This window comes from Malania oleifera, chromosome 1 (genome assembly GCF_029873635.1).
Source record: "Malania oleifera isolate guangnan ecotype guangnan chromosome 1, ASM2987363v1, whole genome shotgun sequence".
NCBI lineage: Eukaryota > Viridiplantae > Streptophyta > Magnoliopsida > Santalales > Ximeniaceae > Malania > Malania oleifera.
The window spans coordinates 67,919,411-67,932,930 of record NC_080417.1 but is presented as its reverse complement, the minus strand read 5'-3'; the positions used below and the strand labels follow the sequence as shown (position 1 = coordinate 67,932,930).

General features: G+C 34.7%; 1 protein-coding gene across 2 annotated transcripts in view; it reads left to right on the top strand.

The window, feature by feature from the left end:
• LOC131157550 (protein TONSOKU) overlaps window positions 1-13,109 on the top strand; it is a 28,458-nt gene extending 15,349 nt beyond the window's left edge. For both annotated transcript variants that reach the window (XM_058111801.1, XM_058111792.1), the window contains 11 exons: window positions 926-1,042; window positions 5,252-5,352; window positions 5,491-5,614; window positions 5,821-5,933; window positions 9,693-9,804; window positions 10,063-10,167; window positions 10,250-10,316; window positions 10,437-10,557; window positions 11,055-11,228; window positions 12,223-12,340; window positions 12,415-13,109. In XM_058111801.1, coding sequence (XP_057967784.1) covers window positions 926-1,042; window positions 5,252-5,352; window positions 5,491-5,614; window positions 5,821-5,933; window positions 9,693-9,804; window positions 10,063-10,167; window positions 10,250-10,316; window positions 10,437-10,557; window positions 11,055-11,228; window positions 12,223-12,340; window positions 12,415-12,914 — 1,652 coding nt within the window. In that variant the 3' untranslated portion in view covers window positions 12,915-13,109. The remainder of the gene's footprint in view (window positions 1-925; window positions 1,043-5,251; window positions 5,353-5,490; window positions 5,615-5,820; window positions 5,934-9,692; window positions 9,805-10,062; window positions 10,168-10,249; window positions 10,317-10,436; window positions 10,558-11,054; window positions 11,229-12,222; window positions 12,341-12,414) is intronic.
• Window positions 13,110-13,520: the final 411 nt, after the last annotated feature.

Below are 13,520 nucleotides of genomic sequence, written 5' to 3'. Positions count from 1 at the left end.
GCAGAGTGTGTTATTTTGTGATACTTTGGCTTGGAACGAATGCAAGAATTTTCAAAAATCAGAAGACTTATTTGAATTGGCTTTGGTCTAAAGTTCGTTTTGTTTTAGCTTCTTTTTGGCCGCATTTTTTGGGGGATTTTGTGGGTTTGTTGCTGTCTGATCTTCAAAGGGATTGGAAGGCAGAGCTGATGTGACCTTGTTTTACCTGAGGAGGATGTATTAGCCATTTAGCCTCCTTTTCTTGTAATTAATTTTTTTTTGAATGGATTTGTTTTGTTATCTAATTTTTTTTTCCTTGAATAATATTGTGCTATGTTTAATAATAAAAGAAAGATGTCTATATTAGTAAATGACAGCAAGGGGCGTCAGTATACCTCTATATTGAAATTCAAGTTGACTCATGCATTGTAGCTATTGTGGTGTTTCAATCACAAGCTGGCGCATAAGTGCTCATAGTCATAGCTTCATGCCTGTTGCTGTGATGCTCAATTTAAGCTGTCAATTTAAGCTGTTTTTGGCATGTTGAATGACTAGGATAGTGGGCTATCTTAGCCCAAATGGCTGGCCAAATTTACCATTACGCTGGCATTTGCATGCATAGGAAAGCTTCCCTTGGGTTATGCTTTGGCTATTTTCTCTGTGTGCTTATTTTTGTTTCTTACAGGGAAGCAACTGTGCCTGATTACAACAAACATATTGTATTGATTTACTAAATTATTTATCTTACTTCTTGTAAGTGTAGAAAGAATGGAAAAATTAGTGGATGCTGCAAAATAATTGATAAATAGATCTACCATGTTTTTCATGTTTTATAGCCCTTTATAGCCTTTGGCTTCTCTCCCTCTCTCACGAAATTGTTGTAGAAATGCTTTTTTTTTTTTTGAAACCATTTATATTCTGCTAAGGTGCATACATGCTTCCGTAGGTCTGTTGCCCATCATTCAGCATATGACGTGTGATGGCAGAGCATTAGAGTCATTGGAAGATCTTAAAGCTCTCAAAAATCAATTTGGAAAAGCCTGGGTTGAAGTCTTTATTGATGGTACATATTATGCATGTCAATATGTCATTATTTTCATTATGTGATTTTGTTCTGGAACATGCCAAAACCCCAACTGTTTTCTGTTCAAAAACATGTTTGTGAATCCTCCATGTCTGGTTATTATAAGCATGTACTTTGTGCTTTTAGAACACTGACATAAATTTATTTATTTATTTTTAGTGGAAGACATTAACTTCAAATTTCTGATCAGGGTCCTTGCATGAGGCAGCATTAAAGTTCAACTTTGATAGTTAACTTGAAGCAAGACATTGACTAGAATTTTAGTGCTACCGTTATTAATTTGAAGGAAAAATTTACAATTCTGTTTTGCTATTTGTTTTAATGGAACATGAGATTCCAGCTGCTGAAACTCTTGGTGTTGTTTCTAGTGGGTTATGTTAACACACTGGGGTTATGCAACACTTCATGTGGTTCATGATTTTTATAACTGTTCATGTGGTTAAGTTGATTTCTAATTTTACGAATTATATAACACTACCTACCTTTCTCCAAAAGAAAAAAAACACTAATTATGCTTTACTATACAATAGATGATGGGAGTTTGTGTTGCAGCTTGTGTTCTTGTGTCCTATGTCAGATGCATTCGCACTTCATGGGTTTATAATGAAACCCCTTTTTTAACCTCATTGCTGTTTTTAGGTTATCCTGAAACTTTTTACCATGGTACAGATGCTGGAAATTGTGTTTGCATCTTGTATCCTTCTGTCCTATGTCAGATACACACATGCTTCGTGAGTTTGTGATGAAGCCCCTTGTTTAAGTAACCTCATTTCTGTTTATCCTGAAACTTTCTGTTGTACTTTACCTTCCTGTTTTTTTTTTCTGGTTGCTTCATGGTCATAAATTTCCATGAAATTGACAAAATTCTGTTGAAATTTTTGCTTTCCACCACTCAAAATCAAAATGGAATCTAATTTTTGTCTTAAAAAATTTCCATTAAAATTTGGACGAGTCATCTAACGTTTATAACAATCTTGAAATTTTAGTGAAATTTTTTGAGAATTTGACTGAAACAAAATTCCCTTGAAATTAAAAATTGGGATTCAAAACCCCAAATTGAAAATTCTCTCTAATAAATCTTTTGTGCTATTGAAATAAACACCATTAAAGAAGGCTGTCAATGATAACCTTAAGATTTTATCAAATTTATGCGAAATTGAACTTGATATCGGCTACAACATTTATTCAAATTTTTTTTTTTTGTTAAAAGTTGTTATGTATTTCATATTACTAAAATATTTTAAGATGATAATTATATTTTATACGCCACACGCTTGTCATACATGTATTTATTTACAGTATTTTATTTCTAGATCACTATTTCTGTTGTTTTCATATAAAAATTCCATGCTTCACAGCTAATTCCCATCATTTTTTAAATCAAAATTAAAATTGACATCGACATCAAAATTTCCTCTGGAAATTGTTGTACTTTTAAAGCCTCAATTTTAATCGAAATCGAACTTTAAAAACTTGGTTGCTCTAGAGGATTTAGCTTTTGTATTTTCATTGGTGGACGCTTAGTTACTGTAAATTATTATCAAACAATCTCTATTGTATACCTGTGTTCAAATAATTATTATTTTTTTTTTCTCATCTATAATGGACAGTATTAAAAATGGTTCTCTCTCTCTGTCCGTATAATGGCGAATATCATATTTTCTCTTGATCTTCTTTCCTATAAACTGTTTAAAATGGTGTACTAAGATGGCTGATATTTGATGATGGTGGGAAATCTTTCAACCTGTGTTTGGAGAGGATGAACAAATCAGGTTATGTTCTTATGGTTGAAAGGGGCAAGGTTTTGAATTGATGGATTAGGATTATTGTCACAATAGAGAAATGAATGTGTGGTTGTTGGTTGTGTGTGATGGGTTAGAGAATCTATAAGAGGACAGGAAATTTGTTTGGTTCCTATATGCATTGGGATTTCATCATAATTCTAGGGAAAGCGTTTTTGAGGTGGCAATTGGCCTAGGTAGGGGTGGGGAACCATTTGATTTATGTTCCTGGAGGTTGGAAGAGGGAGCAATGGAGGTGTTTTATGGATTTTCTGACATCTGTGGTGGGTATCAAAGTGAAAACATTGGGCTGTGAGAGGTAGAATGATGGGATACAGGTTGATTTGTTAAAGAGGTTTATTTAATGGTGGTGATGGTGATGTTAGTGCCAGTGAAAGGTTATACTCAGAGTGGGAAGTGGTGGTTAGCATAAGCAGCATGTTGAAGGGAGGAAGAAGATGAACGGCTATGACCAGGGTACTGTATTGGCTTTTACATAAATCTGTGTGTTGAATTAATTGGAGCTACTGATAATGTTACCGTGAGCTTAAGTGAGCAAGCTGATAAGGGCCCAACTTAACATCCTTTTAGATTTGGGCCAGCTAATGTGGATCTAGATAAGTCTGTACAAGGCCAAGAGAAAGAAGGGGAAATGATGAAGTCCAGAAATTTAATCCAAGCCCATCAAGATTGGAGAGTGGAGATATCAGGACCATTCTACTGTGACAGCATGGCATCGTTGATGGAGGAGAGGTTTAATTGTTGGTGGGGATGGTGCCTGGAAAAAATATGAGTCAAAATGAACTTCTGATCAAGATCTATGTATCCAAAATTGAAAGAGAGACTGTTGCTGAAGCAGCTGATGCCTGCAACGCAAAAATTTTGAAATAAGTAGTTTTGTGGGAGAAGGATATTTAACCACAAACACAGGATATGTTGGAAAGAATATTAAAGCAACACTCATATTCCAAAGAAGGTAAAAACTGCAGTGAAACGTGTACTTACTGGAAATTACAGCCAACAATTGAGATTTTTCTCAGTTGCAGGCTATTCAGCTAGGAAGAGAGCTGCGTCATCACGTTGCACAGAATGCTTTGCAACTTGATGGAAGTGTCCGGATGATTCTGAAGAGAAATTGTGACGGCAGCTATTCCATTGAGGACGAGAGGTAGGGTGTATAAAAATTACCAAAAAACCAAACACCGATCCGAAGAAAAAACATGATCAAAGAGGAGTCTAGCGCAACAGTGTTTATTCTCCTAGTTTGTGGAAGTGACTGGGTTTTTATTTTATTCACTTTTAATAAAATTCTTTTAGGGAGGATGAATGAGGCCTATGCTTGGGGTTTGGATTGGTATACAATTAACAATATATGATGTTTGGGCATATCTTGGAGAGACGTTTTGAGAAGGTTAGGATTTTGGTGTTTTGGGTGGAAAGGGGTAAGATCCTTGATTTGAATGCTTTAATATTTAATTTCTTTGGTTTGAAAGCAGTTCAAAGTGAGTTCTTGAAGGTTTTTCGAGAATTTTATGTGAGTGGGGTTATTGGTTAGAGCATTAGATCCAATGCTTTAAAATGCGTTTTTGAGGTGCTCCTCCTTTTTGGCCTAAAATGCATCAGGTGCCTTTTAAATACACGATTTCCAGAGGCACTCTCTTTTTTGTTAGCCGTATACACGAGAAAAAGGCGCGCCTTTTGTGCCTCATTTTATTAAATCATGTGAATCAATTTTTTTTTTAACTAGGGTGTGGAAACTTTGTTCAAGTGGTTTCATATTCAATATGATGATTTTTAATGATTTGTTTCTGTACCCCCTAGTAATATTATTGGTTCAGTAGGCCTTTTAGTTCATTCCAGATTGGATATGGTGTATCTGGCCCGTTTTGCTGCCAGCTTCTCGTATCAAAATCTGACTATATTAACCTTGGCACTGGACCTTGTAAGTAAAATTGCAGCAAAGGGATAAGTCCATAGCGCACTTTTCAATGTGAAAGAACAGGACAATCTTTAAATATTGTCTCAGTGGGGGTAGGGAGTGAGAGGGGGACTTGTGTGTCAAAATTATTTCCTTTCAAGAATAATAGTGCTTCCTATGATTATTTTCTTTAAAAATATTTTAGGGAATGCTGATCATAATAGGAACTCATCTAACAAAGTTCCATTGGCTGGAATGGGGTTTTGGGATCTTGATAGTCTTGCAAAATTATTGGGCAAACAAGTATATGGAATAATAGGTCCCGACGTGCTAACAAGTTTGTGCCAGTTGTCAGATGTATGAGCTGGGTAACTATTTTTTTGTATTTGTTTTAAAATTTTTATTTGTTCTCCTGTATATTTTCCTGTTCATTCATTTTATATTTCTTTTTAGTGATAGAAACATTAACTTTGTTTGCTATCTTCACAGGATGGGTTCAAAAGCGCTTGATGAAGCTATATGTTGACTGCTGTGAGGAGTTATCTGAGAAACCCAATATGAAATTGCTCAAAAAGCTATATAATTTGGAGGTAAGAATAGAGGTTTTGGAACCTGTGAGTTCGCGAGGCAGAAACTGTTCCATATTCTATGATTATACATATGAATTGTTTTACTTATGTAGGTTTAAATGGTTTTATTTCTTTGTATGATTATTTTCTACCAACCAGGTTTCTGAGGATGAAGTCATTGCATCAGAATGTGAACTGCAAGATATATCAATAGCACCACTATTGAATGCATTGCATGCACACAAGACGCTTGCCATGTTAAACCTTTCTCATAATTCGTTAGGTAATGATATATTACTCTTTTACCTTTTTTTTAATTCATTGTTCTTTTCGCTCTCCTGTGTTTATTCTAGCAGTGGAACATACATACTAGCTATTCTTTCTAACGTGCTTCACAAACAATAGCAGTTCAGCTCCCTCAATGCTCTTAAGAAAATGAGGTGTTTTACACCCTTATAATATTAGCAGTCCATTTATGCCATCTCTCAGGAAATGGAACAATGGAGAAACTTCAACAAGTACTTATGTCATCAAGTCAAAAATATGGTGGCTTGACTTTGGATTTGCACTGTAACCGATTCGGTCCGATTGCATTATTCCAGGTTTGTGACTAAGAGCAGCTATTTTCACTTGCCTATGTTTCATTAAAAGATTACATCTCTCTCTTCTGCATTCACTCTTCTTAAGGTGGCACAACCACAGATATTCCTGGCTGACAGGGCCAACTTTTGAACAGTTTCATTTAGAAATTATTTTCTGACACAAGTGTGCACCATGCCTATTTGGGGCTGGCAAAACGTAGTCCCTCTTTCTCTCTCTTATATTTGGAAAACCCTTTGAAAAGGAAAATATTAGATATGGGATTTTAATTTATTTTTTTTTTTATTGAATTCCAAGTTTGGGATTTAAGGTTTTTTATTTATTTATTTATTTATAAATTAGGGTTGATTACCAAGTATTTTATGGGTTAATAATAAGTTACTCTCCTAGATTGTGAAGGCAAAGTGATTGGAACCCTAAAATTGGTCATCACTTCTGACATGCTAAACCCTAAATGATATGAATATTTCACTAATTTAGATTAAACATGGTTTATGATTTCTACTCTGTAGAGGCCAAAAGATAGAAACCCTAATCATGGGCCACCACTTTTAACCAACAAATCATACGTTGGTTGGAATACCCATTGTTAGCCAAGGGATTCATGGGCCATAACCTTTAACCTAACTACCTTAGGTGATAGGAGTCCTCATTATTTGAAATTAAGGTGCTATTGTAATATATTTTTTTTTTATGGAAAATGAGCAAAAAAAAAAAAAAAAAAAAAGCAATTTAACACCATTATTTGGAAACACACCCATTATTTAGAGAAAATAAGGTTTGGGAAAAGAATGTAGTAGAGGAGGTAGGATGGGCAGTTGGTCAAATCACATGGCAAATTCTTTAGAAAAAATTGTGTCGTCCACAATGAAATCTGATAAGTGAGATTAGCCCTTGTTGATTGCAATGTACTCTTAACTGCATTCAATTGAGCAAGGGCTTGGCTTCCCTTGAATTTTAGTTTCAAATTGCAAAAGTCAATGGGGACCTAAACTTCTATTGAGCTCCCTGTTTGCCCTTTGTTTTTGTTTGTTTGTTTGTTTGTTTTTTAAAATGGCAAAGTTGGTGTCATCTTGATCTGATGCTAACAAGCACAAAGTAAGTTACTTTAAACGACAAACCCAACTCAGGCAAAACCATCAATCTTACACAAGTTACATCCGACAATTGTGGCTTGCAATAAACCTAGTTCAACCATCATTGCACATGCTTACATTTATTAAAGAATGTCAACAAAGCATTAAAATATTGAACCTTGTTTCAATGCGTCTGTCTATGTGGAAGGCTTAAGCAAACCAAGGGAATTCCAATTTTTTTATGACAATTCAACATAAAGTGAAAGAAATTATCTTCTAGACTAAATTTAAATTGATAAAGAAATCATACAAAAGGATGCATTAGCCATGGGTTCGAGTAGAGGAAATCCTGAATTTCTGTAAATAGAGGAAACTCTGAACTGCTGTAGCTATTCTTTTTTGAATAGGGAACTATAGTGCTTTTAGTCACTGTGAAGAGGATAGTAATGCAAGAACAAAATGCATAACAAACAATAACATAATCATTGTATTGTTGTACACAAAATATAGAAATAAAATCCCTAGATGGCATGAAATTTTTTGAATAAAAAAGAAATATTATTAAAACCAAGAACCGGAGTACATAATTAGAGGACAAGGAGTCCTCCCCAGAAAACTAGAAAAGAAGAAAATCAATTATACAGTGAAGAAAAATAGAGAAAAAAATTTAAGTAACCGTGACAAAAGTGCTGCCCTCCTGTATTGTATGAGGTCCCACAGCAATAGTCCCCAAAAGAAACCTAAGGAGTGCACCCAAAAGGAGGTGAGGAATTTCACTCTTTCCTATAAAAGTTATGAGCAGGTTGATTGACCTTAAAAATTCCTATCATTCCTCTCAATCCACAAGTTCCAAAGGATGGAAAAAGCAGCCGCACTCCAAAGAGCTCTACCATTTCTATTCTTGCCCAGACACTTGAAATTAAACAAAAGCAACTCTCCCACCTTTACTGGAGCCACCCACCCTTCCCGCCAATGAAAAAAGGGTGTTTGGAAGCTGTGATGCCACCCTGCAGTGCATGAAGAGATGGGCATTTGTTTTGTTGCTTTCACAACACATAGTACACATGTCAGGAATTGTTAATAAAGCACACAATATATGGATTGGTTGATAGTTTTGCAGTAGGATATAATCCTAGTTGTCTTGAATTGGGGGCGAAGTCTTAAGTAGCTTGAAACCTGATGTAAGAGGAATCACCTGTACTTTCAATTAACAGATTATTGTTCGGACATGCAGTGAAATAACGAAGTGAATCCCGAGGCACACATCTACGATCTAAGAAAGTAGTTTCATTCCTGTGCTTTGCACAGGTTTGTTGAAAGTAATTCTAAATGATTATTTAATAATTTGAATCTAATTCATGAATCATTAATCTTGCTTTACTTAAAAGAAATAATAAACTGTAAGGTATGAAGGACAGTGTCTTATCAAAGCATATCAACAATTTCTGTAGTAAGAATAGTAGCAGTTGGCAAACTATAAATTGGAAATGAGTCTATTCTTTACTGAGTAAGATCAACATAGACTAATCAAGTTAAAATTTTTAAGAGTTATTTATAATTTTTGAAATTATTTTTAAAGAGTTCACAGCCAATTATAAAGTGGAAATTATAAAATTATTTATTATTTACTCTTGTTTTTCTATCTATTAAAATTTATTATACAAGAGTTATTATATTGATTGGTTTTACATCATAGATATTTGATTAATTCCCAGATAATTAAAAATATAATAAGTGAATAAATATCAATATTTATTACTTATATTCACAACATATTTTTATTACCTAAATTTATTACACATACCCAATTATATATAAAATATATGCATGCATACATACATACATACATGCATCTGTGTGAGTGTGTGTGTAATAAAAAAGCTTCTAGGTGTCTTGCTGAGGAAAAAAATAAAAACAGCATCTCCTTCCACTCTCATACAAATTCTTCCACAAACTTTCAATTTTGTGGTGTACATTTCTAAAAAAAATGTGAATTTTAATTGCACATCCCTCTAGTTAGATTAACACGTTACTCCCCATTTTACATGCTGAAGTAATGAAATTTTACCCTAGGCTTTAGGTTTGCTTCCTTCATTTTGAGAGGTAGCTTTTCAATTGTGCTTCACTCTAAATATTCTAATGCCATCAGTCACGTGGCAGGGATTTTGTGTGATCGTAAGATGCATCTTGGGTCCCTATTTATGAATGTAAATGGAAGGCATTAGGTTAGGGTTTATCTTTGGTTGCCCAGAAAGAAACCAATGCCTAGATTAGTTCTTCGGCTTCAAAGATAGATACATGTGCTGAAAATATGACCCCACCTTCAAGTGATTTGGAATAAGGATAGCACAATCAAAAGGAAAATTGTCTATATAATCAAGTTCTGTGGTAGTGTGTGCATTATGCGAAGCATTGTGACATTCATCAAATTTTTGTGGCACCAATTGAAGTGCTTCTATGTTTAGAATGTGGTTCACTCAGTTTATTGGTTTCACACACTTACTTTGCCTAGTTTACTTTCTTTTAAATGCAAATTTCAGTAGGGAAAGCGTGTTTTGACTTAAACCTTTTTAAATTATGAGTTTCTATTCTCTGCACTTCTTTGTTGTTAATTTATTTTGTCAATGTTACTAAGTGAGGCATGCCTTTTTAAGCTGCTTCATATTGTCTATTATTAATCCGCAGATTTGTGAATGCTCTGTGCTATTTGCTCGATTGGAAGTGCTGAATATCTCTGGGAACCGCCTGACTGATGCATGTGGGTCTTACCTTTCAACCATATTAGAAAAGTGCAAAGGTGTGGTGCTTCTCAGCATTCAATTAATTTTGACTGGCAGTTTCAGTGATTCAGTCAAGTAACAATTTATAATAGCTCAATAATTTTATTAGGTGGTTTATGTTTATTCAATACAAGCAGTGAGATAAGAATTTTATTGAGTTTGAATTTGATGCTTGGTTACACTGTAATTGAAATATGTCAATTATAATTGCACTTCATCAGTTATGTTTAAGATATTCCTTTGTTTTTTGCCCCTCTTTTTTCTTTTGCTTGTAGCACTTTATAGCTTAAACATGGAGCGCTGTTCTATCACATCTAGAACGGTTCAGAGGGTTGCTGATTCACTGGACCCTGGATCTGTCCTTGCACAACTTTGGTTAGGTATTTTGACTTAGCAAATAGCTTATTAACTATTGTCAAATTATTTTCTATTTCTTGGTTAATTTTCTCATTTCTGTAACAGGACATAACCACCCTATGTCTGGAAATGCTATTATCAGTCTCCTAGCCAAACTTGCAACTTTAAAAAGGTGGTTGATTTTCTAACTTATTGTAATTTTCCCATTTTTGGTACATGGATTTTTAGCATTCAGCAAGTGGCAACGTGAGTAATTTTTTTGGATTGATAATGATATTTAAGTTGTTTTTAGATTTTCGGAACTAAACTTGAATGGTTTAAAGCTAAGCAAGCCTGCAGTTGACAGCCTTTGTCTGCTTGCAAAAAGCTGTTGCTTGTCAGGATTAATGCTTGGGAGTACTAGTATTGGAACTGTGAGTTAAGTTCATATTCCTTTTAATTAGGGTAAAAGACATTAACCGCCCCTAAGGTTTGACAAAAAGACAATAATCTCCCTTGAGGCTTCACAAATTTTAGGGACCTCCCTTGAGTTTTCAAAAATCTCAAGGACCTCCCCTAAGGTTTATCAAAAAGACACAAACCTCCTCTTGCATTTTGCAAGAAGACAAGTTTTTTGAGGGAAAATTTGTGTCTTTTTGACAAATCTCAGAGGTCTGTGGCATTTTTGAAATCTCAAGGGAGGTTTGTCATTTTTGACAAAACAAACCTTAGAGAAGGACCCTAGGAATTTTAAAGTTTCAAGGGAGGTCTCTATCTTTTTGCCAAATCTCAGGGGAGGTGAGTGTCTTTTGCCATTTTTATTAATCCAAAATTCATTTCATTTCTATATCTTCTTTCATTTTTTGAATTTTTAGTGCATATAGGTATCTTGCTTCTGTTTCTTGTGACTTGATATTGATTTTATTTGCAGGATGGTGCATTGCAATTAACTGAGTCATTGTCTGGTGGGGCTCAAGAATATGCAAAACTTGACCTGTCATATTGTGAACTAACATCTCAATACATTGTCAAACTAAATGCTGATTTTCCTCTAGCTGGTGGTATTATTGAGTTGAACCTTGGAGGAAATCCTATCATGCAAGAGGTCCGTCCTTTTTTTTTTTTTTCCCTCTGTCCCGTGAAAGACTTGTGTAATTTATGATATATTGTCATCAGCTATCATATTCAAAGTGATTGTGTAATTACCAGTTCACTCCTTTTAACTTGAACTTGCAAATTATAGTCTGTTCACATGAAGCAGAAAATGAGGCAAGCATTAATCTTGAATTTTCCCCCTCTCCATTTCAAAGCTTCTCAGAATTTGTTTTTTCCAGGAACTCATTTTTCAACTAATTTCTAGGAACTGAAATAATATCCTATGGTTTTTTTATTTTTAATTCCTTATCCTTTAAAAATCTTGGCTTGGTTCTCTTTGATTGGTACATGCCAGTCACTTTGATTTCACAGCTTCATGTCAGTTTGGAGCTGATTGGTGTTTAAACATGTGATGGACCTGAATCATTGATCCTGCAATTCTAATGTACACAGAATTCTATGGGGACTTGTAGGAAAACTTTTTCCAACATACACTGAGACTTTGATGCTTTGGTGCTACTTTTATGTTATGTTTGGTTCGCACAATGCCTATTTTTAGGAATAGAGCCATTATAGTGGAATAGTTTGATGGTTTGTATTAAAAAATAAGTTATTATCATAAAGCAAATAACAATCTAGAACCTTTTACGAACACGTAAAAAGGAATAAATTAGAAATAACTATTCCCAAAGTTCACCATAAGAATGTCTATTCCATTACATTCCATGTTGGATGGAATAATGAGGAATAGAAAAGGAAGGGCTATTACCTTTTATTCCCAAATTTCTCAAGCTATCCCATTTTTCAGTCCTAGGAATAGCTATTTCACAAACCAAACGTAACATTAGGGTTTATATAAATCACAACTGTCAAAGGGGGTATAATTGTAATTAGATTCCAATATTTATTTCATTTTCCCATAAGGTCTTGCATGATGTTTCCTGTAATATTTCAAGCTGAAGCTTTCTCTATCCTAGAGAGCCTGACTGCAAGAATGAACGCAGGGTGGCACTGCTTTAGCATCACTGCTCAAGAGCCCCTGGTGCTATGTTCAAGTTTTGGTGCTTAACAAGTGTCAACTAGGGCTCGCTGGAATTCTTCTAGTAATGCAGGCACTAGCAGGTTAAACGCACAACCCAATTTTCTTTCATCCTGAAAACTACATTCCAGCTAATTGTTATATGTTGTCATAGCAGAGAATAACTCCCTGGAAGAGCTTTATCTTGCTGAAAATGTGGACATGGACAAGGGTTACACTTCAAAAGGCATGACTAACGGGTGCACAGAATCTTTGCGGCCAAGTCATAATGCTTCTAATATATGCGCTACTAGTACCAATTGCGATCGACTTGAAATTGCTGATAGTGAAGATGAGTTAATCAGGGAAGAAGAACCTCCTGCTGCTGCTGCTTTATCTGGATTTGATGACAGTTGCACAAGTTCATGCCAAAGAGATCCCTCGCCCCAGTTCCTTCAAGAGCTTTCGACTGCTATTGGTATGACCAGACTCTTGAAGTCACTGGATCTGAGCAACAATGGGTTCTCAACACAAGTTGCAGAAACTTTATATAATGCGTGGTCGTCGAGTTTTAGGGCCGGGATGGCTCAGAGGCACATTAAGGAAGAGACGGTCCATTTCTCAGTTCAGGGAATTAGGTGTTGCAAGGTGAAACCTTGCTGCCGACCACGGGATTGAATTTTTATTATTAATTTTTTTATTTTTTATGTTGATATATATTTATATATAACATCTTCTGCAGTTCCGTAGCAGAAGGATCCAGCACTGTAATATATCAGTAATATTTATGTGTCCACTAATTTGAGGGCTTCTGTGTGGTGCTGCGGTTTCTCGTGTATTATATGGTACGTCAAAGATCATGTTTTGGTGGCAGGGTTCATTGTTCTAAATGTAAATTTTATTTCTTTCCCTGCTATGGAATATGGAAATATCTATCTCCATGCACCCTCCTCATAATTGGCAGAAAAGTGGTGTGCGTTTCATAATGTTAAGTGTGAGTGGCGAACACTAAAATCAAATTTGATTTTATGAATTATTTTTCAACTTAACTTAAACTAGCCAATGAATTTAAATACTAAATTGTTTTAATTATTTGATATGAAATATCTGAATGTGTTGTCTTAATTTTAACTGGCTAGACTGTAGCTATTTGGTAAAATTAGCATGCAATTATATGGATTAAAGTTTTAAATAAAGCAATGTTCTCTTATTACAAATTAATTAGTAATTATAAATAAAAAAAATATAATTTTTTTTTTTTTTTTTTAAAAAAATTTAAAAGCT